This window comes from Balaenoptera ricei, chromosome X (genome assembly GCF_028023285.1).
Source record: "Balaenoptera ricei isolate mBalRic1 chromosome X, mBalRic1.hap2, whole genome shotgun sequence".
Taxonomy (NCBI): domain Eukaryota; kingdom Metazoa; phylum Chordata; class Mammalia; order Artiodactyla; family Balaenopteridae; genus Balaenoptera; species Balaenoptera ricei.
In genome coordinates, this window is record NC_082660.1 from 13,846,989 (window position 1) to 13,870,977 (window position 23,989).

At 40.4% G+C, this 23,989-nt stretch overlaps 1 protein-coding gene across 3 annotated transcripts in view; it reads left to right on the plus strand.

The window, feature by feature from the left end:
* Positions 1-23,989, plus strand: part of TXLNG (taxilin gamma) — a 59,798-nt gene continuing 35,809 nt past the window's right edge. For all 3 annotated transcript variants that reach the window (XM_059910573.1, XM_059910574.1, XM_059910575.1), the window contains exon 1: positions 1-147. In XM_059910573.1, coding sequence (XP_059766556.1) covers positions 46-147 — 102 coding nt within the window. In that variant the 5' untranslated portion in view covers positions 1-45. The remainder of the gene's footprint in view (positions 148-23,989) is intronic.

The following is a 23,989-nucleotide window of genomic DNA, read 5'->3' on the forward strand; positions in this document are numbered from 1 at the left end:
CCGTGCCCCTTGTCGGGCTGCTTGTTTGGCTGCTGCCGTCACCTCATGGCGACGCGGGTAGAGGAGGCTTCGCGGGGAAGAGGCGGAGGCGCCGAGGAGGCAGTTGAGGCCGGACGGGGTGGACGGCGACGCAGCCCGCGGCAGAAGGTCAGTCTGGGGGGTACCTGCGTTGTTGCTGGGCCTGAGGAATGCTGGGGCTAGCTGTTTCGGGGTGCACCTCTTCACTCTCCCGGGTTACCTATAGTCACGGGACGACCATCCGGCCCTCTTCGCTCCCAGGGTGACGACAGTGGGAGCAGGTGAGGGGAGTGGAACCGGGGTGGATGGGGTGGGAGGGGGTGATGGTTGGGGATTGAGGCGGGGGCGGGAGGGAGGGCAGGGGGCACAGCCTGGTGGGAGGGGGAAGGGGTGCTTGGCGGGGGCGCGCCAGGTGTCACAGCCACGTGCGGCCGGCGCCGCGGGGCCCCGGGCGCCAGGTGTTCCCTCTCTCAGCCCCCGCCCTCCGCGTGCTTCCCGTGCTGCTAGCGCTGGGCGCGCCGTCTGGGGGCTGCCAGGGGTCACGGGCTCGCCCTCCTTGCGCCGGGCAGGTGTGCGGGGCGCGCTGCTGGGTGCGCCCCGGCGGCGCGGGCGAGGCTGTTGCGCAGTAAGATAACCGCGCGGGAGCCGGGGCTGCGCTGCGCCCCCTTTCCCCCGCCCCCCTGCGCTCCCCGCCACTGCGCGGGCTGGCGAGCCGGGCCTCTCGGCCCCCGGGACCCAGGCCCTGGGGCTGCTCTGTGGGCGCCACGGGCTTGGCTGCACGTGGGGGGAAAATGCTGGAGGACCTGGGTCCCTCAGAGTTGGGAGCAGCATCGCGGATAACCGGTCTTCCCAATCCAGCCCTCCCTTCTTCCCCTTCTCGCTCTTTATTTCTGCCCCTTTTCTTTCTTTCTTCCCCCCCGCCCCTTGGTGAGCGGAAACTTGAGCGCCTCCCCTAGCTTGGCCTTTGGTCTCTCTTAATCTGGGAGTCGGGCTGGACTGTTCCCCTTGCCTTATTTGACTCACGTCAAGGAGTTTTCAGTGTCTCCCTTCCTTTCTGGAGGGAAATCCCGACCTTCAGAATGAGAGAATTCCACTTGTTCTGGAGTCAGTGGGTGGAGTTCGAAAAAGATTGCACAACAAACGGGATACAGGACTTTCAGGGCCCAGGAAGAGAGAAGTGCGGGGAAAAGGACTGGAAAGGTGGAAACCTGTCTCGTTCCTTGCGGTTGAACAGATTGAAACGTTCAAGTTGTTGGACGTCGTGCTTGATCACTCGGGGCAGTTTAATGTCACTTAATTATGCATTTGAATACTCTTAAAGATCACTCCTGTTGGAAATTACGAAATAATATTTTTCTAATGCGACTCGTGAACTTGAAAAAAAGAACAAAGGTTCGCTTTACCTCTGCACAGAGTGTCAAGAATTAGCTTCTGGGGGCCTGTTTCTAAGGTCAGGTGTTTTCACGTCTGTCTTCATGAGGGTGTTACTGCTTCTCAATTACCTGTCTTTCTCTCCCTCTCTTTGTACTCTAAAAGAAAGATCCAGTACTTGAAGGACTGAAAAAGAAGCTGTGGACCGAACGGAACTCTAGGGATTCAACACTGTCGCTTTGGACACCTCACTTATTCCCTGAGGGTGGGGAGCCAATCTCAGGGTTTGGTTTCATAGGTCCCCCAGGGGAGGACTCCGATAAAAAACCACTGCAGTTGAGGATATGAGTTCCTTTTTATGCCCCTAGCATAAGGATAAAAGGTCTGAACTAGGAACTGAGGTTTAATCAACTAGCATTTTAAACGACGAAGAGGTAATGACCCTTTGACGCAGTTCTCTGGTTAACAGCTGGATAAGAATAGTCAGGTGTGTCTGTACTGTCTCAGTTTTGTTTACTTACTCAGGCACCTTTCTTCTTTGCTCAGGCTTTTCTGGGCATCTTTTTTCCTTTTGATTTACAATTGACTATGACATGGAATTGAAATACATGGTTAAATATTAGTTTCTGAATTTTCGTTTTAAAAAATTGGGTGAATATCTTGTGTTTGCAGAAGTCACTTTTTAAGTTATTTCCTTCGGACCCCTTGTTTTTTATTTCCTCTGGGCCACTAGCTTGAAAACATATTCGTAATTCTAACTTGACCTCTGCCCTATTTTTCAGGAAGCAAAAATGGTGTTTAACTAATTGGGTTGTTTTGAAAATATTGAAGGAATTCAAGGAACAGTGACCGTTTTGTCACTTTTGGGTTACATTATGAGACTTAAAAGTGAGAAAAAATTGGAGATGGGCTTTGTTGCTTCCTGTTTGTCTTAGCCATCTAGTCACTCTTGACCTCAGGTAATTGTGGCATTGTTTCATAACTACTACCATTTGGATGGTCTCTTAAGGTGACTTTTCTTTTAATATTACAGTACATTTCTAAGAGTCTCTTGAATTGTCTAAAACTGCTGTCTGATGTGATAGCCACTAGGCGCCTGTGGCTATTTAAGTGTTAATTAAAATTAAGTAAAATTAAAAATTCCCTTCCTCAGTATACTAGCCACATTGCAAGTGTTCAATAGCCAACGTGACTAGTGGCTACTGTGTTAGAGCAGATCTAGAATATTTCCATCATTGCACATTGCATAAAGTTCTATTGGACAACACTGGTCCAAAAAGATGGGATATTACTTTGTCAAGTATTCCAGGCATTTTTTAGAACACCAAGCTCATTCATAGTACTTCCTAAATCCTTGTGTAGAATTTGTGGGGTTTTTTTGTTTGTTTGTTTGTATTTTTACTAGAATTTGTTTTATAAGGTTGAGTTTTCAAAAAATTAATAGACTATTTTTTGAGCAGTTTTAGGTTTACCAAAAAACTGAACATAAATTGCAGAGTTCCCATTTATCCCCTCACACCACACCCCTTTCCCCTATTATTTATATCTTGCAGTATTGTGGTACATTTGTTACAATTGGTGAGCCAATATTGGTACATTCTTATTAACTAAAGTCCATAGTTTACATTAGGGTTCATTCTTGGTGCTGTATATTCTAAGAGTTTTAACAAATGTATAGTGACATGTGTCCACCATTACGATATCATACAGAACAGTTTCACTGCCCTAAAAACCTCCATCCCTTCCTCTCTTCCCCCAAACCACTGGCCACCACTGATCTTTTTACTGTCTCTATAGTTTTTGCCTTTTCCAGAATGTCTAAGGTTGATTTTTTTCCCCCTAGATTTTTGCTTGGGAGTGTTAAAAATTATTTAACTACTCTTAAAAACTTACTTTTAGGTCAAATAGGAAGGATAAAGATATATGGAATCTATGCTCAAATTAATGAAATGTTACATTTACATGTTGCCCTATAGTTTTTATAGCATATTTTTGCACATATATTAAGTCTTTCAGCATCACTCAGGTGCTGTGGAGAAGGCTGGGCAACTGTCATTGTCCTCATTTATAGATGGCAAATTGCTCAGCAAGGTCAAGTGATTTGCCCAAGGGGAGAAGCCGAGTGTGGAAAGTACCCTTTCATCTACACTACAGTAATAAGTAGGGTGGTAGTGGGCAAATAGTATGGATTTGGAGTCAAGACTCATGGCTCTTGCCACTTATTAGCTGTGCAGCCTTGGGCAGGTTTCGCAATCTTTCTAAGCCTCAATTGCATCATCTGTAAAGTGGCGATGATGCTAATCCCTACCGCATAGGACTCTTGTGAAGTATGAGAGTTGAGGGCTTCCCTGGTGGCGCAGTGGTTGAGAATCTGCCTGCCAATGCAGGGGACACGGGTTCGAGCCCTGGTCTGGGAAGATCCCACATGCCCCAGAGCAACTAGGCCCGTGAGCCACAACTACTGAGCCCACGTGCCTAGAGCCTGTGCTCCGCAACAAGAGAAGCCACTGCAATGAGAAGCCTGCGCACCTCAACGAAGACCCAACACAGCCGAAGATACATAAGTAAAAATTAAAAAAAAAAAAAAGAAGTTGATGTGACACGTTCAGCACAGTGCTGGGCATGTAGAATTTTACTTGCTGGGGAGGGGAGCATATATGAAAGATCCGTTTCTCTTGCTTTTAGGGTGTTATTCTGTAAATCTATCTTCCAGCCTTTGTGTTCGTCACTCTTCCCAGAATGTCTCTGTGATAGACTTAATGAGGAGAAATCACGTCATGGTGGGGCGAGAGTATGGGGTAGGAAGAAACCATTTCGTTATCTTGTTTTTCTCCCCACTTGCGGACTTGATGATGAATTTCCACTCTTCTAGCACAGAGATTAGGTAATAAGAATCGAAGTGATCTTCTCTTTACGACATCGTCATCTAATTCTATCAGCAAACTTTGGTAAATTTTATTTTCATGGAGAACCAAACGGGCAAAGCAGTAATGAGAGCAGACCAGATACAGCACATCCCTTTAGCAATACCACGTTCATAGATCATAATATGCCACAGTTATTTACTACATTACTGGAAGGTGTTGTATATGTTATTTTGTGTCATTTATATTGGTCTTGACTAGAGAAGTTTTATTTAGGAGTGTATATGCCAAATCCAGATTCCATAAAACAGGGCACGTGTGATTTGCCTTTGTGTGGGATTCTTCACAGAAGGAGTCACTATAATAGTTTTCCTTTCAATAGATATGCTGTTCAGCTTTTACACTTTGCAGAGAGTTGTGTTTCAAAGGAAAGGAATTTGAGTTCTCACTGTTTCCTTCATTGTGCTAGGCACTTAAAATGTGCTTGCATTCTGATATCTTCCTTACCTCTGCAGGATAGGTGGTATCCCTAGGCATGTAGATAAGGCATCTGAAGCTCAGTCAAAACAGCAACAGCACACCTTGCTCAAATTAAATAACACAGCTCAGAGTTGGTGAACTTGGCCGAGAGCTGGTATATAATTGTGTAATTGATAACACAACTGATGTACCCTACTGCACGGACAGTTTCTGCTTTTTTAACCTGATATCCCAAAGAAATCCCTTTGCCTCTTCCCGCCCCCACCCCCTTTCTTCCCAATTACTTTTTGTTTGGTTCTAACACGATTATCAGTAACTTTTAGTTAATGTAATGGATGTGACAGTATTTAAAGTGTGTAAAGTGGTATAAAAGTTTAATATAGTATTCATCAACATTGAGAATTAGCTATGTTTAAAATTTTCCCAAGTGGGGCATTTCTAGAAGAGGATAAAATAGGTTAGGTGACCCTTTAAGGGTTTGAACCTTGAGTATGTTTTTATGATTCAATTTATTTCCTAGTTGAAATTCTCTTGGTACTTATAACTACTTAAATTTTATTACTTGAAGGAAAAGATATATAAAATGGCCATTGTTGTCCTGTTGTGCTGGCAACATAATTTTATTAACATTTATTGCTCAGGGTGCTGATTTGCATTCTGTGTTACATTTCCAAAATGTCCCCAGGACGACCCCCATTACCCCCACTTCCTACTCTGTAGTCTGCCACGAGTAATATTGCTAAACTACCACTTGTTCATTTTTCTTCTTTCCCTACTGAGGTCAAAGTAGAATGGTTTGTTGAGGAAGATGTGCCAGTAGCTTAGAAGCACGTTTCGTTAAGGATGTTTCATTTTTTTAAACTTATTTATTTATTTATGCTGCGCTGGGTCTTAGTTGTGGCATGTGGACTCTAAATTGCGGCATGCATTAAAAATAAATAAATAAATAAATAAAATAAATTGCGGCATGCATGCGGGATCTAGTTCCCCAACCAGGGATCGGACCCGGGCCCCCAGCATTGGGAGTGCGGAGTCTTACCCACTGGACCACCAGGGAAGTCCCAAGGATGTTTTAGATTGACATGTGGGTCATATTTAAAAGTGAGAATGGAGGCATTTTGCATAATTTGCAAATGCATCCTTATTCAGATGTTATTATAAACAGTTCTGCTGCATGGTAGCAATATATATTCATTATAGCTAATCTTACTACTCTAGAAGGAAGGTACTGTGCATCTCTAGTTTACAGATCAGGAAACTGAGAGGTTGACCTCCCTATGGCAACACAGGAGGTAGTAAGTGGTATATTCAAAGGCCGGGGTCTCTGGGCTCCAAAGCCATTAGCCATATTCCATGTGTCTTGTGCTCTCTAAACACATTTCTTGAGGATGGTAAATAAAAATGTGCTCTTCGTTGAATATGAGTAAAACTTGGTGATAGGTAAAATGAGTAATAGTTTTTGCTAAATGAAAACAAATTACGAAGGGTGGGGTTAGGTCATTGGGGGTATAGGAAAGCTGTTGTAATCCAGGAACCCAGGGAGTTTTGAGCCTTATAGCTTTTGTTTCATTGCCTTAGGCCCCAGGTTGACCTTAAGATATTTGATTTAGGGGGTGTGCTTTTGACTCCCTGCAAAGGCACCTCCAAGTGTAGTTTGGATGAATTAAAAGGTAGAGAGTTTAGAGAGAGACCCTTTTTTTAACCTCTCAAAGTCTACACAACAGTGTTAACAAAGAGCTGAAGTGGTTGGGTTAGGTAGGACAAGAAAAAGAGAAGATTTGATGTTTCAAAGGTGCATCATGATTGGTCCATGTGGAGCTGGTGAAGGATGACTTCATAAAACTGGAACAGGGGTGTTGCATTTACGTAACCTGTAAAAGTAGAGGACCATTTTACATCTCAGGAGTCTGTGGCTTGAAGATGCTAAATGTGTGGCCCGGCCCCTGCCCTTCTGCAAAATAGATCAGGCCCAAGCACATTTCAGTAGCTTTGGGAATTAACATCTTATTTTCTGATCCTTTTGCCACCTAGATAGGTGTTTAGGCTAATACAGGTATCTCTCAGATTGCTGCTCATCACTGAATTACAGTTTTAGAGCTAGAAGTGATTTTGCAAATTATGGAGTCCAGCACCCTTCCTTTTAATAAAAGAAATGGCCATAGAAGTTAAATGTGAAAGCGAGTGCCATCATCCTTGGATTAAAAGGCAAACGATGTGCACAGTCTAAGATAGATGTTAGCACCGACCGCTAGAGATAGTAGCACAAACTCCTGCTGAAGAGAGCGTGCAGGCAGAGAAGCTGCATTCTGACAGGGCCTTTTCCAGACCTGTGGGGTCCTTCTTTTTTTTTTTTAATTTTTAAATTTAATTTAATTTAATTTATTTTTTTATATAGCAGGTTCTTATCAGTCATCAGTTTTATACACATCGGTGTATCCATGTCAATCCCAATTGCCCAGTTCATCACACCACCATGCCCACCACCCCGCCGCTTTCCCCCCTTGGTGTCCATACGTTTGTTCTCTACATCTGTGTCTCAATTTCTGCCCTGCAAACCGGTTCATCTATACCATTTTTCTAGGTTCCACATATATGCGTTAATATACGATATTTGTTTTCTTTTTCTGACTTCACTCTGTATGACAGTCTCTAGATCCATCCACGTCTCAACAAATGACCCAATTTCGTTCCTTTTTATGGTTAATATTCCATTGTATATATGTACCACATCTTCTTTATCCATTCATCTGTCGATGAGCATTTGGGTTGCTTCCATGACCTGACTATCGTAAATAGTGCTGCAGTGAACATTGGGGTGCATGTGTCTTTTTGAATTATGGGTTTCTCTGGGTATATGCCCAGTAGTGGGATTGCTGGATCATATGGTAATTCTGTTTTTAGTTTTTTAAGGAACCTCCATACTGTTCTCCATAGTGGCTGTATCAATTTACATTCGCACCAACAGTGCAAGAGGGTTCCCTTTTCTCCACACCCTCTCCAGCATTTGTTGTTTGTAGATTTTCTGATGCTGCCCATTCTAACTGGTGTGAGGTGATACCTCATTGTAGTTTTGATTTGCATTTCTCTAATAATTAGTGATGTTGAGTAGCTTTTCATATGCTTCTTGGCCATCTGTATGTCTTCTTTGGAGAAATGTCTCTTTAGGTCTTCTGCCCATTTTTGGATTGGGTTGTTTGTTTTTTTAATATTGAGCTGCATGAGCTGTTTATATATTTTGGAGATTAATCCTTTGTCCGTTGAATCGTTTGCAAATATTTTCTCCCATTTTGAGGGTTGTCTTTTCATCTTGTTTATGGTTTCCTTTGCTGTGCAAAAGCTTTTAAGTTTCATTAGGTCCCACTTGTTTTTTTTGTTTTTATTTCCATTTCTCTAGGGGGTGGGTCAAAAAGGATCTTGCTGTGATTTATGTCATAGAGTGTTCTGCCTATATTTTCCTCTAAGAGTTTTATAGTGCCTGGCCTTACATTTAGGTCTTTAATCCATTTTGAGTTTATTTTTCTGTACAGTGTTAGGGAGTGTTCTAATATCATTCTTTTACATGTAGCTGTCCAGTTTTCCCAGCACCACTTATTGAAGAGACTGTCTTTTCTCCATTGTATATCCTTGCCTCCTTTGTCATAGATTAGTTGACCATAGGTGCATGGGTTTACCTCTGGGCTTTCTGTCTTGTTCCATTGATCTATGTTTCTCTTTTTGTGCCAGTACCATACTGTCTTGATTACTGTAGCTTTGTAGTATAGTCTGAAGTCAGGGAGTCTGAATCCTCCAGCTCCGTTTTTTTCCCTCAAGACTGCTTTGGCTGTTCGGGGTCTTTTGGGTCTCCATACAAATTTTAAGATTTTTTGTTCTAGTTCCGTAAAAAATGCCATTAGTAATTTGATAGGGATTGCATTGAATCTGTAGATTGCTTTGGGTAGTATAGTCATTTTCACAATATTGATTCTTCCAATCCAAGAACATGGTATATCTCTCCATCTGTTGGTATCATCATTAATTTCTTTCATCAGTGTGTTATAGTTTTCTGCGTACAGGTCTTTTGTCTCCCTAGGTAAGTTTATTCCTAGGTATTTTATTCTTTTTGTTGCAGTGGTAAATGGGAGTGTTTCCTTAATTTCTCTTTCAGATTTTTCATCATTAGTGTATAGGAATGCAAGAGATTTCTGTGCATTAATTTTGTATCCTGCAACTTTACCAAATTCATTGATTAGCTCTAGTAGTTTTCTGGTGGCATCTTTAGGGTTCTCTATGTATAGTATCATGTCATCTGCAAACAGTGACAGTTTTACTTCTTCTTTTCCAATTTGGATTCCTTTTATTTCTTTTTCTTCTCTGATTGCTGTGGCTAGGACTTCCTAAACTCTGTTGAATAATAGTGGTGAGAGTGGACATCCTTGTCTTGTTCCTGGTCTTAGAGGAAATGCTTTCAGTTTTTCACCATTGAGAATGATTTTTTTTTTTTTTAAGAGGTAATGGATATTTTACTGCCTTAATTGTGGTGATGGTTTCACAGGTGTATGCATATCTCCAAAATCAGCAAATTGTATACATTAAATATGTCCAGTTTTTTTTGTGTATCAATTATATCCCAATAAAGCTGTTTAAAAAATTTTAAAAATACAAAAAAAATGTTCTTTTTGTAAAGATGTTCAAGTCTTTTGCCTCTTTTTCTATGGGACTGTCTTTTTTATATTGATTCTAAGCAGTTTTTATTCTAAATATTACTCCTCTTTTTCTATTCTCTAAGTTTGTATAGTATTGTAGAGTTGTTTCTTGAAGATTTTGTAAAATTTCTGGTAAAGTTATCTGGACCTTAAATGCTCTTTGTAGGATGGCTTTTTATTTCTTCTTGAGTCAGTTTTTGGAAGTTATATTTTTCTAGAAATTCATTTATATTTTTAAATGCATTAGCTTAAAGTTTTCTGAAATATAAATTTAGGGCCAAAAATTCTCCTCTGTGTACAGTTTTGGTTGCACCCCATCAGTTTTTATACATAGTATCTTTTCTTAGGTGTGATTCTAAATATTTTCTAATTTCTATTATGATTTATTCTTTGACCCATGGGTTATTTAGAACCTTGTTTCTTAATTTTAATATATATTTATTTTTTTCTACTTATCTTTTCTTTAGTGATTTTTAACCTAATTGCATTTGTGGTCAGAAAACATGTTGTGTATGATTTTACTATTTCAAATTTGTTTAGACTTCCATTATGGCACAGGATACATCAATTTTTATAAATGATCCATCTGTTCTTAAAAAGAAATGTATTCTTCACTTCTTGGATGTAATATATGTGACCATTAGATCAAATTTGTTAATATGTTGCTCACAATTTTCTCTCTCCTTATTGATTCTGTTGTTAACTAGTCCTGTTAGTTACCTAGTTCTGTTGTTAACTACTTCTGTTACATCTCCCACTATGACTATAAAGTTATTTCTCTTCACAATTCTGTTGATTTTGCTTTATACATTTGAAACTGTATTATTTGAAGCATACAACTTTAATACTGCTACATCATTCAAAGGCACTGAGCATGTTATCTTTATCTCTAGTGATGCTCTTTTGCCTTAAAAGTCTATTTTTTAATAAATTAATACAGCTGTTTCTTGGGTGAGAATTTGCCTGATTTATCTTTTTACATCCTTTTAATTCCAATCTCTTTATCATCTTCATTGCTTTTTATTTTATTTATTTATTTTTAAACATCTTTATTGGAGTATAATTGCTTTATAATGGTGTGTTAGTTTCTGCTTTATAACAAAGTGAATCAGTTATACATATATATATGTTCCCATATCTCTTCCCTCTTGCATCTCCCTCCCTCCCACCCTCCCTATCCCACCCCTCTATGTGGTCACAAAGCACCGAGCTGATCTCCCTGTGCTATGTGGCTGCTTCCCACTAGCTATCTATTTTACATTTGGTAGTGTATATATGTCCATGACACTCTCTCACCCTGTCACATCTCACCCCTCCCCCTCCCCATATCCTCAAGTCCATTCTCTAGTAGGTCTGTGTCTTTATTCCTGTCTTGCCAGTAGGTTCTTCATGACCTTTTTTTTTTTTCCCCTTAGATTCCATATATATGTGTTAGCATACTGTATTTGTTTTTCTCTTTCTGACTTACTTCACTCTGTATGACAGACTCTAACTCCATCCACCTCATTACAAATACCTCCATTTCATTTCTTTTTATGGCTGAGTAATATTCCATTGTATATATGTGCCACATCTTCTTTATCCATTCATCCGATGATGGACACTTAGGTTGCTTCCATGTCCTGGCTGTTGTAAATAGAGCTGCAGTGAACATTTTGGTACATGACTCTTTTTGAATTATGGTTTTCTCAGGGTATATGCCCAGTATTGGGATTGCTGGGTCATATGGTAGTTCTATTTTTATTTTCTTAAGGAACCTCCATACTGTTCTCCATAGTGGCTGTATCAATTTACATTCCCACCAACAGTGCAAGAGGGTTCCCTTTTCTCCACACCCTCTCCAGCATTTATTGTTTCTAGATTTTTTGACGATGGCCATTCTGACCGGTGTGAGATGATATTGTAGTTTTGATTTGCATTTCTCTAATGATTAATGATGTTGAGCATTCTTTCATGTGTCTGTTGGCCATCTGTATATCTTCTTTGGAGAAATGTCTATTTAGGTCTTCTGCCCATTTTTGGATTGGGTTGTTTGTTTTTTTGTTATTGAGCTGCATGAGCTGCTTGTAGATCTTGGAGATTAATCCTTTGTCAGTTGCTTCATTTGCAAATATTTTCTCCCATTCTGATGGTTGTCTTTTGGTCTTGTTTATGGTTTCCTTTGCTGTGAAAAAGCTTTTAAGTTTCATTAGGTCCCATTTGTGTGTTTATTTCCATTTCTCTAGGGGCTGGGTCAAAAAGGATCTTGCTGTGATTTATGTCATAGAGTGTTCTGCCTATGTTTTCCTCTAAGAGTTTGATAGTGTCTGGCCTTACACTTAGGTCTTTAATCCGTTTTGAGTTTATTTTTGTGTATGGTGTCAGGGAGTGTTCTAATTTCATACTTTTACATGTACCTGTCCAATTTTCCCAGCACCACTTATTGAAGAGGCTGTCTTTTCTCCACTGTATATGCTTGCCTCCTTTATCGAAGATAAGGTGACCATATGTGCGTGGGTTTATCTCTGGGCTTTCTATCCTGTTCCATTGATCTATATTTCTGTTTTTGTGCCAGTACCAAACTGTCTTGATTACTGTAGCTTTGTAATATAGTCTGAAGTCAGGGAGCCTGATTCCTCCAGCTCCATTTTTCGTTCTCAAGATTGCTTTGGCTATTCGGGGTCTTTTGTGTCTCCATACAAATTGTGAAATTTTTTGTTCTAGTTCTGTGAAAAATGCCAGTGGTAGTTTGATAATGTCCTATAATTTTCTGCATACAGGTCTTTTGTCTCCTTAGGTAGGTTTATTCCTAGATATTTTATTCTTTTTGTTGCAATGGTAAACGGGAGTGTTTTCTTAATTTCACTTTCAGATTTTTCATCATTAGTACATTGGAATGCAAGAGATTTCTGTACATTAATTTTGTATCCTGCTACTTTACCAAATTCATTGATTAGCGCTAGTAGTTTTCTGGTAGCATCTTTAGGATTCTCTATGTATAATATCATGTCCTCTTCAAACAGTGACAGCTTTACTTCTTCTTTTCCGATTTGGATCCCTTTTATTTCTTTTTCTTCTCTGATTGCTGTGGCTAACACTTCCAAAACTTTGTTGAATAATAGTGGTGAGAGTAGACATCCTTGTCTTGTTCCTGGTCTTAGAGGAAATGCTTTCAGTTTTTCACCATTGAGAATGATGTTTGCTGTGGGTTTGTCATATATGGCCTTTATTATGTTGAGGTAGGTTCCCTCTCTGCCCACTTTCTGGAGAGTTTTTATCATAAATGGGTGTTGAATTTTGTCAAAAGCTTTTTCTGCGTTTATTGAGATGATCATATGGTTTTTATTCTTCAACTTGTTAATATGGTGTATCACATTGATTGGTTTACGTATACTGAAGAATCCTTGCATCCCTGGGATAAATCCCACTTGATCATGGTGTATGATCCTTTTAATTAGTTGTTGGATTCTGTTTGCTAGTATTTTGTTGAGGATTTTTGCATCTGTATTCATCAGTGATATTGGTCTGTAATTTTCTTTTTTTGTAGTATGTCTGGTTTTGGTATCAGGGTGATGGTGGCCTTATAGAATGAGTTGGGGAGTGTTCCTTCCTCTGCAGTTTTTTGGAAGAGTTTGAAAAGGATGGGTGTTAGCTCTTCTCTAAATGTTTGCTAGAATTCACCTGTGAAGCCATCTGGTCCTGGACTTTTGTTTGTTGGAAGATTTTTAATCACAGTTTCAATTTCATTACTTGTGATTGGTTTGTTCATATTTTCTATTTCTTTCTTGTTCAGTCTTGGGAGGTTATACCTTTCTAAGAATTTGTCCATTTCTTCCAGGTTGTCCATTTTATTGGCATAGAGTTGTTTGTAGTAGTTTCTTAGGATGCTTTGTATTTCTGTGGTGTCTGTTGTAACTTCTCGGTTTTCATTTCTAGTTTTATTGATTTGAGTCCTCTCCCTCTTTTTCTTGATGAGTCTGGCTAATGGTTTATCAATTTTGTTTATCTTGTCAAAGAACCAGCTTTTAGTTTTATTGATCTTTGCTATTTTCTTTGTTTCTATTTCATTTATTTCTGCTGTGATTTCTATGATTTCTTTCCTTCTGCTAACTTTGGGTTTTGTTTTTTCTTCTTTCTCTAGCTCCTTTAGGTGTAAGGTTTGATTGTTTATTTGAGATTTTTCTTGTTTCTTGAGGTAGGCTTGTATAGCTATAAACTTCCCTCTTAGAACTGCTTTTGCTGCATCCCATAGGTTTTGGATCATCGTGTTTTCATTGTCATTTGTCTCTAGGTATTTTTTGATTTCCTGTTTGATTTCTTCAGTGATCTCGGTTATTTAGCAATGTATTGTTTAGTCTCCATGTGTTTGTGGTTTTTACGTTTTTTTCCCTGTAATTCATTTCTAATCTCATAGCATTGTGGTCAGAAAAGATGCTTGATATGATTTCAATTTTCTTAGATTTACTGAGGCTTGATTTGTGACCCAAGGTGTGATCTGTCCTGGAGAATGTTCCGTGTGCACTTGAGAAGAAAGTGTAATCTGCTGTTTTTGGATGGAATGTCCTATAAATATCAATTAAATCTATCTGGCCTCTTGTGTCATTTAAAGTTTCTGTTTCCTTATTAATTTTCTGTCCGGATGATCTGTCCATTGGTGTAAGTGAGGTGTTAAAGTCCCCCACTATTATTGTGTTACTGTCGATTTTCTCCTTTAGAGCTGTTAGCAGTTGCTTTCTGTATTGAGGTGCTCCTATGTTTGGTGCATATATATTTATAATTGTTGTATCTTTTTCTTGGATTGATCCCTTGATCATTATGTAGTGTCCTTCCTTGTCTCTTGTAAGATTCTTTATTTTAAAGTCTATTTTATTTGATTTGAGTATTGTTACTCCAGCTTTTTTTTGATTTCCATTTGCATGGAATATCTTTTTCCATCCCCTCACTTTTAGTCTGTATGTGTCCCTAGGTCTGAAGTGTGTCTCTTGTAGACAGCATATATATGGGTCTTGTTTTTGTATCCATTCAGCAAGCCTGTGTCTTTTGGTTGGAGCATTTAATCCATTCACGTTTAAGGTATTATTGATATGTATGTTCCTGTGACCATTTTCTTATTTGTTTTGGGTTTGTTTTTGTAGGTCCTTTTCGTATCTTGTGTTTCCCACTTAGAGAAGTTCCTTTAGCATTTGTTGTAGGGCTGGTTTGGTGGTGCTGAATTCTCTTAGCTTTTTCTTGTCTTTAAAGCTTTTGATTTCTCCATCGAATCTGAATGAAATCCTTGCCGGGTAGAGTAATCTTGGTTGTAGGTTCTTTCCTTTCATCACTTTAAGTAAATCATTCCAGTCCCTTCTGGCTTGTAGAGTTTCTGCTGAGAAATCAGCTGTTAACCTTATGAGAGTTCTTTGTATGTTATTTGTCGTTTTTCCCTTGCTGCTTTCCATAATTTTTCTGTGTCTTTAATTTTTGCCAATTTGATTAGTATGTGTCTTGGCCTGTTTCTCCTTGGGTTTATCCTGTATGGGACTCTCTGCACTTCCTTGACTTGGGTGGCTATTTCCTTTACCATGTTAGGGAGGTTTTCGACTATAATCTGTTCAAATATTTTTTCTGGTCCTTTCACTCTCTCTTGTCCTTCTGGGACCCCTGTAATGCGAATGTTGTTGCGTTTAATGTTGTCCCAGAGGTCTCTTAGGCTGTCTTAATTTCTTTTCATTCTTTTTTCTTTATTCTTTTCTGCTGCAGTGAATTTCACCGTTCTGTCTTCCAGGTCACTTATCCGTTCTTCTGCCTCAGTTATTCTGCTATTGATTCCTTCTAGTGTAGTTTTCTTTTCAGTTATTGTATTGTTCATGTCTGTTTGTTCTTTAATTTTTTAGGTCTTTGTTAAACATTTCTTGCATCTTCTCGATATTTGCCTCCATTTTTTTTCTGAGGTCCTGGATCATCTTCACTATCATTATTCTGAATTCTTTTTTGGAAGGTTGTCTATCTCCGCTTCATTTAGTTGTTTTTCTGGGGTTTTATGTTGTTCCTTCATCTGGTACAGAGCCCTCTGCCTTTTCATCTTGTCTATCTTTCTGTGAATGGTTTTTGTTCCACAGCCTGCAGGATTGTAGTTCTTCTTGCTTCTCTTGGCTCCTTCTTGTCTTCTTCACCAGTGGGAGAAATCAGTTGCCTTTGCCCTAACTTCAGCACTGGTTTGCCCCTCTTTTCTTCTCATTTAACTAATTAATGTCTCTGTGTGCTCCCTTGTCCTCTACATGCTGTGACACATCACTCTGGAGCCTTTTGCTGCCTAAAGTTAGAAGCTGGGACACTCCTTGGGACTTCCCTGGTGGTCCAGTGGTTAGGACTCGGCACTCTCGCTGCCAGGGCCCTGTGTTCAATCCCTGGTTGGGGAACTAATATCCCACAAACTGCACAGTGAAAAACAAAACAAAAAGTTGGGACGACTCCTAAACTTACCTTGCCTCCAATTTGTGTCCCTCCTCAGAACTCCGTCATTGCTCGTGTTCATTCATTTTTTGTTTAACGGTTTTATTGAGGTATAATTCATATGCCATACAATTCATCCACTTAAAGTGTACAATTTGATGGTGTTTAGTATATTCAGAGTTTTGTGGCCATCACCACACTTGTTTATTTTTAACATTCTTTGGAAGAACATACTCTTTGGAATATTATAGAGAAAGAAGAGAATTCAGTCTCTGCTTTCCAAGTCCTAGGTCCATGACTGGACAAATTACTTAAGATTACCTGATCACTGAGGCTGTTGTTCATCATTCCTGCCTTTAAGACAATTCTGAGGATTCAGTGAGGAAGTATATCAAGTACTGTTGGAGAGGCTTTTGAATGAACCAGAGCAACAAAGAAAGGCCAAGGGAAAATGGCTTATACCAATTCTCCCTCACCACCCATGTGGATTATAGTGATTGGTACTGTAGTGACTTAACCAAAAGGGAAAGAGGCTGATTTGTTAGGTGTGGTTGAACAGGAAGGAAAGGACACTCTTCTCTCTGTCCTCCCACCCCATCCCAGGGTGTGTTCCCTAGAGATGGATCTGCTTGATTCGGGAGCCCTCTCAGACCATGCTTTCACTGAGCTGGCCTCTCGTCTTCCTCTGTTCCTCCTCTACCGCAGCCAGGCAGCAGTTCTCAAACTTTTTGGTTTCAGGGTCTTTTTGCATACCTAAAAATTATTGATTACCCCAAGGAGCTTTTGTTAATGTGGGTTATATCTAATAATGTTTCCCAAATTTTAGAAATTAAAACAATTTAAAAGTATTATTCATTTTAAAAATCAACTGACGTTGTGTAGTTACTTATTGCTGTATAACATATTGTTTCAAAACTTAGCACTTGAAACAGCATTTACGATCTCAGGTGTCTGGGAGTGGCTTAGCTGGTCCTCTGCTTCAGGGTCTCATGGGCTGCAGTCATCCGAAGGCTTGACTGGGAAGGATGCACTTCCAAGCTCACGCTCATGTGGTTGTTGGCAGGATCCAGTGCCTTGCAGGTTGTTGAACTGGGGCCTCAGTTCCTCATGAGCTGTTGGCTGGAGGTCTTCCTTGGTTCCTTGCCACTGGGGCCTTTCCATAGGCATCTCACAACATGGCTGCTGGCTTCATCAGAATGAGCAAGAGAGAGTGCCAGCACAAGAGAGAAGGAGGCTGCAGTCTTTGTCACGTAAAGAAGTGACGTCCTCTCACTTTTGCCAAATTCTCGTTTCATTAGAAGCCAGGTTCTAGGTCCAGCTCACACTCAAGGGGAGAAGATTATACAAGGTCGTGAATACTAGGAGGATCATTGGGGGCCGTGTCAGAAGCTGCATACTACACATTAATGTAAATAATGTTGTTTTTAAAATTAAAAATAGCTGATTTTCCAGAATAAAAGTTGAAAAGAGTGGCATTGTTTTACGTTTTTACAGATTTCTTTAATGATTGGCTTAGTAGAAGATAGCTGAATTCTTCTAACTGCTTCTGCATTCTATCTGTGGTAATATGCCATTTTAGTTGAAGTATGTGAAGACAATCTAGCCGCACACACATACGTAATTGGAACAGGGAGGAGTATTTTAATAGCCTTTTTAGATAATTGTGGAAATTCTTTGATACTACACCAAAACTCAGCAAGTAGTAGTTCTTGAAGGTTAGTTGCCAGTGTGGGATCTGAAACTCTTTGTAACTTTTCGTATTGTTTTAAAACTGTGGGTCTGTTTTTCACTTTGAATGGATGTTTTTGCTCATGCATCATTTTGTAACATCATCAATTAGTCATTTGGAAAATATTGGTTTACTGAATTGTGTTAATATTCCAAATGTTACCGTGTTTTTTTTACAGTATCAAAACCACATTAGTTAATATCACCACTGATCTCATCAGAAAAGTCTTTATGTATTGGGAAGCTCATAGTGGCAGATAGTTTTCAAAAATTCTAAATTTTGCTTGAAAACTCACATTTTATCTTTGGCAACAAATACTGTCAGTTGTTTGCCTTGAAGTGACAGGCTCACTTCATATATATTGGAGAAAATGTCTGCCAAATACCCAAATCTGAGTAAACAGCCATGGATTGTCTTTAAGAGAAAAGAAACAAGAACAAGAACAAGGTGATCCATGAAAAAGTTGATGGTTGGGCTTATGATTCCAGCAGCTGCGTTAGTGCTTTTCGTCAGAATCTCTACCACACTTTGTTGTGTAGCCGAAGTGCTTTCTGTGTAGTTTCTGTATCTTCACACAGAATAAAAAAGGATAATGTATTCAAGGGCTGAGATTTAATAAAAATTAATAATTTTTAATTGCTTTCTCAGGGGCATTGTTAAGTAAAAGAGCCCCCCTACTGCCTCGAGTACGTGATGTAGTGACAGAATCCATGACTCCTAGTATAGTTTGGTGCCGCTGCCTTGATTTATTCTAAGGAACCAGCAGTGTTACTCATTATTGCTTTTGTACCATCAGTGCAGATGTCAACACCAAAAAAGACGAATGCCATCTCAGTGTTTTTATTTTTTTTAATTAATTAATTAATTTATTTATTTTTGGCTGTGTTGGGCCTTCATTGCTTTGCGCAGGCTTTCTCTAGTTGTGGGGAGCAGGGGCTACTCTTCGTTGTAGTGCGCGGGCTTCTCATTGCGGTGGCTTCTCTTGTTGTGGAGCTCGGGCTCTAGGCGCACGGGCTTCAGTAGTTGTGGCTCGCAGGCTCTAGAGCGCAGGCTCAGTAGTTGTGGCGCACAGGCTTAGTTGCTCCAGGGCATGTGGCATCTTCCCATAGCAGGGCACAGACCTGTGTCCCTTGCGCTGGCAGGTGCATTCTGAAGCACTGCGCCCCCAGGGAAGTCCGTCAGGCTCTTACAATTTTTGACCAGCTGGTAGGTATGAAATCCATCGTTTAAAGCGTTGGCATTGAATTGCACTGTGTGGATGAGCCATCACTTGTTCAAATCAAGATTCTGGTGCAGGGCATGTAGATAGTCTCCAATTTTTCTATTTTATAATCAAAGCAGTGATTGTCCAATTACTTCCTTAGAATAAATTCCAGGAGTGGAAATGCTGGACTGAATGTTCCACACATTAAAATTTTTGATCCATATTACCCAGCTGCCATTCGGAAAGCTTGTACAACTTTATATTCCCAACTACAGTGCTTGCATGCCTTTTCTCCCACACCCATTTCAAAAGCAGCTTTAAAAAAAAAAAATCTAAGTGATGTATTTACCTAATTTTAAAGGTCAAATGACACAAGGCGTTCAGAAGAGCAAAACCCTGAACTGCTTTTCCCCATCCCAATTCCCACTTCCCAGAAACCACCCTTTTATATCCTGAGCAGTTTCGTCTGTTTGCTTCTGTATCTCAGAATACGCTTATACTGCTCTTTCTTCATTTTGTTTTAAACTGTGGCAGACCCTGCTAGTTGCCCACTTGATACCAGTTTTTTCCTCAGTCTTCAGAGGTAGCTCAGAATTCCTGAGCCTTTCCAGGGTTCTGAAGCATTAAAATGTCCTGGTCACCACCTGGCTGCTGTTAGCTGCTCTCCTGTTTTTGATTTTTTTTTTTTTGTAATAAGTTTTGTTTATCTATCTATTTATTTATTTATTTTTGGCTGCATTGGGTCTTCGTTGCTGTGCGCGGGCTTCTTCGTTGCGGTGAGCGGGGGCTACTCTTGGTTGCAGCCCACGGGCTTCTCATTGCAGTGGCTTCTCTTGTTGCATGCAGAGCACAGGCTCTAGGCGTGTGGGCTTCAGTAGTTGTGGCACACGGGCTCAGGAGTTGTAGCTTGCAGACTCTGTAGTTGTGGCTTGCGGACTCTGGAGTGCAGGCTCAGTAGTTGTGGCGCACGGGCTTAGTTGCTCTGTGGCATGTGGGATCTTCCCGGACCAGGGCTCGAACCCGTGTCCCCTGCATTGGCAGGTGGATTCTTAACCACTGTGCCACCAGGGAAGCCCTGCACTCTGGTTTTATCAGAAGTGGGGACTGCTCTTTCTTTTTTTTTTTTTTAATAATTTTAAAGGCTTTTGTCCCTTCCAAACACACACTTTTCTTTTTTTCTTTTTTTAACTTTTCGGTTTATTTATTTATTTATGGCTGTGTTGGGTCTTTGTTTCTGTGCGAGGGCTTTCTCTAGTTGCGGGAAGTGGGAGCCACTCCTCATCGCGGTGCATGGGCCTCTCACTGTCGCGGCCTCTCTTGTTGCGGAGCACAGGCTCCAGACGTGCAGGCTCAGTAGTTGTGGCTCACGGGCCTAGTTGCTCCGCGGCATGTGGGATCCTCCCAGACCAGGGCTCGAACCCATGTCCCCCGCTTTGGCAGGCAGACTCTCAACCACTGCGCCACCAGGGAAGCCCCGGGACTGCTCTTTCTTGTTTCATCTTTCCCAAGATTATTCTGTATTCTGTCAGAAGAGAATAGGCTTATTTTTCATAGGCCTTTTCTTAAGACTTGTTCTGAGGAACGTGGCATCCCAATTATTACTGACTCAACTGCTTTATCTTGCTAATGGAGCAATTCAGTAATCCTAGCAGCTGGAATATTTTTGCATTAATTCCTGATGACCAGTATAAAGTTAGATTTTATTTGCTAAAGTCTTGAATATTTTTTTTTAATTTATTTATTATTATTATTTTTGGGGGGTGCTGTGTTCGGTCTTTGTTTCTGTGCGAGGGCTTTCTCTAGTTTCGGCGAGTGGGGGCCACTCTTCATCGTGGTGCGCGGGCCTCTCACTGTCGCGGCCTCTCTTGTTGCGGAGCACAGACTCCAGATGCGCGGGCTCAGTAGTTGTCGCTCATGGGCCCAGTTGCTCCACCGCATGTGGGATCTTCCCAAACCAGGGCTCGAACCCGTGTCCCCTGCATTGGCAGGCAGATTCTCAACCACTGCGCCACCAGGGAAGCCCAAGAGTTGAATATTTGAAATCGTGATTCATCATGATTTTGTGTGGGGGGGGGGCGGGGGTAAAATATACATAACATACAATTTACCATTTTAACCATTTTTAGGCGTACAGTTCATTGGCATTAAGAGATTAACAGTGTTGTGCAAGCTACACCACCATGCATCTCCAGAACCTTTTCATCTTCCCAAACTGAACCTCTGTACTCCATTCCCCCTGCCCTGCCCGTGGCAAGCAACCACCATTCTGTTTTCTTTCTCTATGAATTTGGCTACTCCAGGTATTTCATATAAGTGGAATCATACTGTATTCTTTTGTGTCTGACTTTTTTCATTTAACATAATGTCTTCTTCAAGGTTCATCCATGTTGTAGCATGTGTCAGAATTTTCTTCCTTTTTAAGGTTGAATAATATCCTAATGTACGTATATACAGGTGCACCTTGGAGATATTGCAGGTTCAGTTCCAGACCACCACAGCAAAGCAAATAACATAATAAAGTGAGTCAGACAAATTTTTTGGTTTTTTAGTGCATATAAAGTTGTTTACACTATAGTGTAGTCTATTAAGTGTGCAGTAGTGTTATGTCTAAAAAAACAATGTACATACCTTAATTAAGTAATACGTTATTGCTAAAAAGTGCTAATCATCATCTGACCATGCAGAGTTGCCACAAACCTTCAGTTTGTAAAAAACGCAATATCTGTGAAGCACAATAAAACCAGGTGTGCCTTTACCATATTTTATTTATCAATTCATCCATCAGTGGGCATTTGGGTAGTCTTCACGTTTCTTAACTTTAGATGTGATTCTTTAGGACATTCCTCATAGAAACACTACCTTCATACCAGGCTCAGTACATGTAGATCTCAAATCATGGCTTTTTTTCCCTCACTCATTTCCTACTTTGTTCCCTAGTTTATCTGTATAATGAAGGAATATTCTCACTGTCTTAGAATTGTAAGGCTAAACTAAATAAAGTATTTTAAATGTCTACCACATAGCAATTAGTAAATGTTAGGTCTTTTTCCTTTCTCCCTTCAGTCAGAACTTAGCCTTATATACAGTATGTTAACCCTCTTTTGTGTATTCCATACATAGGCTTAGCTGTTGACTGTCTGATTCTACTTGGGAAGAGTTAACTATCCATGATTGAACCTATTTTTTCTTTTAAACTGGTAAAATGATTTGGTAGATGTCCTAGCCGTAGTTATAGATTGAGGCCAAGTTTAAATGAGATATTTCAATTTTCAGAATTGTTTTAAGAAGGAGATATATCAGAACGGCTACAAAAATTCATGCTTAGTAGGTCGTGTTACTACTGTAATCTAGTAGAAGGTGTAGTGTAAAGATTTGGGGGGACAGACCCAGAGGTCTGTTGAGCAGGGTGAAGGGAGAAGATGACATGAAATGACTCAAAAGAAACTCCTGCATCTCTTCAGACTCTGAGGCTGGGGTGTGGTGGAATAGTGAAAAAATATAATACTGCTTCTTATAATACTGGTCATGGTGAACAGTTTGGGGGATATCTTTATAGAAAAGTTTTCTCTATTTACTGGCTTCTGTATGAATACATTTTTGTTTATACTAACATGTTCATCCAGGGTCAAATGTTTCTTTTTCCTTACTTAATTATACCTTGGAGATCTGTTCACATTGACATGGCTCTACCTTACTCTTTTGAATAGCTGCCTCCTTTAACTTGTGTGGATGACCATTCTTTATTTAACCAGTTCTTTTTTAAATTTTATTTAAAATTTTTTTTTATTTTAATTTTTTGGCCACACTGCGCGGCATGTGGGATCTTAGTTCTCTGACCAGGGATTGAACCCGCACCCCCTGCAGAGGAAGCGCAGAGTCTTAACCACTGAACCACCAGGGAAGTCCCTTTAATCAGTTCACTATCAGTAGTTGTTCTGGTTCTGTGTGTAGTAACAAGCGGTGGTGTGCTGAATAGCCTTTGCCCTTGAGTGAGAATATCTGTGGAATAAACTATGGTGGACTCACTGGTGAAAGTGAATGTGCATTCAGATGTTGAGAGATACTGCTAAATACCTCTGCAAAACCAATATGCTACCAATGTAGGCTTCTCCGGACTGTACTGGGGGACCTGTTTGCCCACATGAAGGTTTGTTTTGTTTTTTTAAAAAATTGTTTTTAAAAATTTGGTCAGTATTGCTTTGATTTGCATTTTTATTTGTACTTCTTTAATTATGAATGAGGTCGAACTTTTTTTTTTTTTTGGCTGCATTGTGCAGCATGCGGGATCTTAGTTCCCCAACCAGGGATGGAACCTGTGCCCCCTGCATTGGGAGCGTGGAGTCTTAGCCACTGGACCATCAGGGAAGTCCAGTTTGAACATGTTTTTGTATGTTGGGCATTTTTAGTTCTTTAACTGTGATCTCCTTGTTCAGAAATCCTTGAAAGTTGGGTCTCTGACCCATTTGAAGCCCTTATGAACGTGGTCTTTTGGCTAGTCTGAAGTTTTCAATTAATATTTAGTAAATTGATTTTCCTTTTTTTAAAAAAATAGAATAGCTTCTGAGTTCTTTGATTTCCTTAGAAAGGCCAAAGTTTCACTTAGAACTTCTAGTTCTTTGTGGTTTTCATTTTTCACGTTTCAATCTTGATATATCTGGAGGGGTGAGATGGGTTATCACTTTTTCCCCCCATATGACTTGGGAGATATCTCAAATCGTTTATTTCCTTTACCAGTTTGAAATGACACCATTTTAAAAATTTTTAGGGACTTCCCTGGTGGCGCAGTGGTTGAGAATCCACCTGCCAGTGCAGGGGACACGGGTTCGATCCCTGGTCCGGGAAGATCCCACATGCCGCGGTGCAACTAATCCCGTGCGCCACAACTACTGAGCCTGCGCTCTAGAGCCTGCGCGCCGCAACTACTGAGCCCAGGCGCCACAACTACTGAAGCCCGTGTATCTAGAGCCCGTGCTCCGCAACAAAAGAGAAGCCACTGCAATGAGAAGCCCGCGCACTGCAACGAAGAGTAGCCCCCACTTGCCGCAACTAGAGAAAGCCCGCACGCAGCAACAAAGACCCAACGCAGCCAAAAAAAAAAGTGATTGTTATACAAATATATATTCTTCTTCAGATTCTTTTCCCGTGTAGGTTATTACAAAATACTGAGTGTAGGTCCCTGTGCTATATAGGGTAGGTCCTTTTTTCTATTTTATATATAGTGGGGTGTATA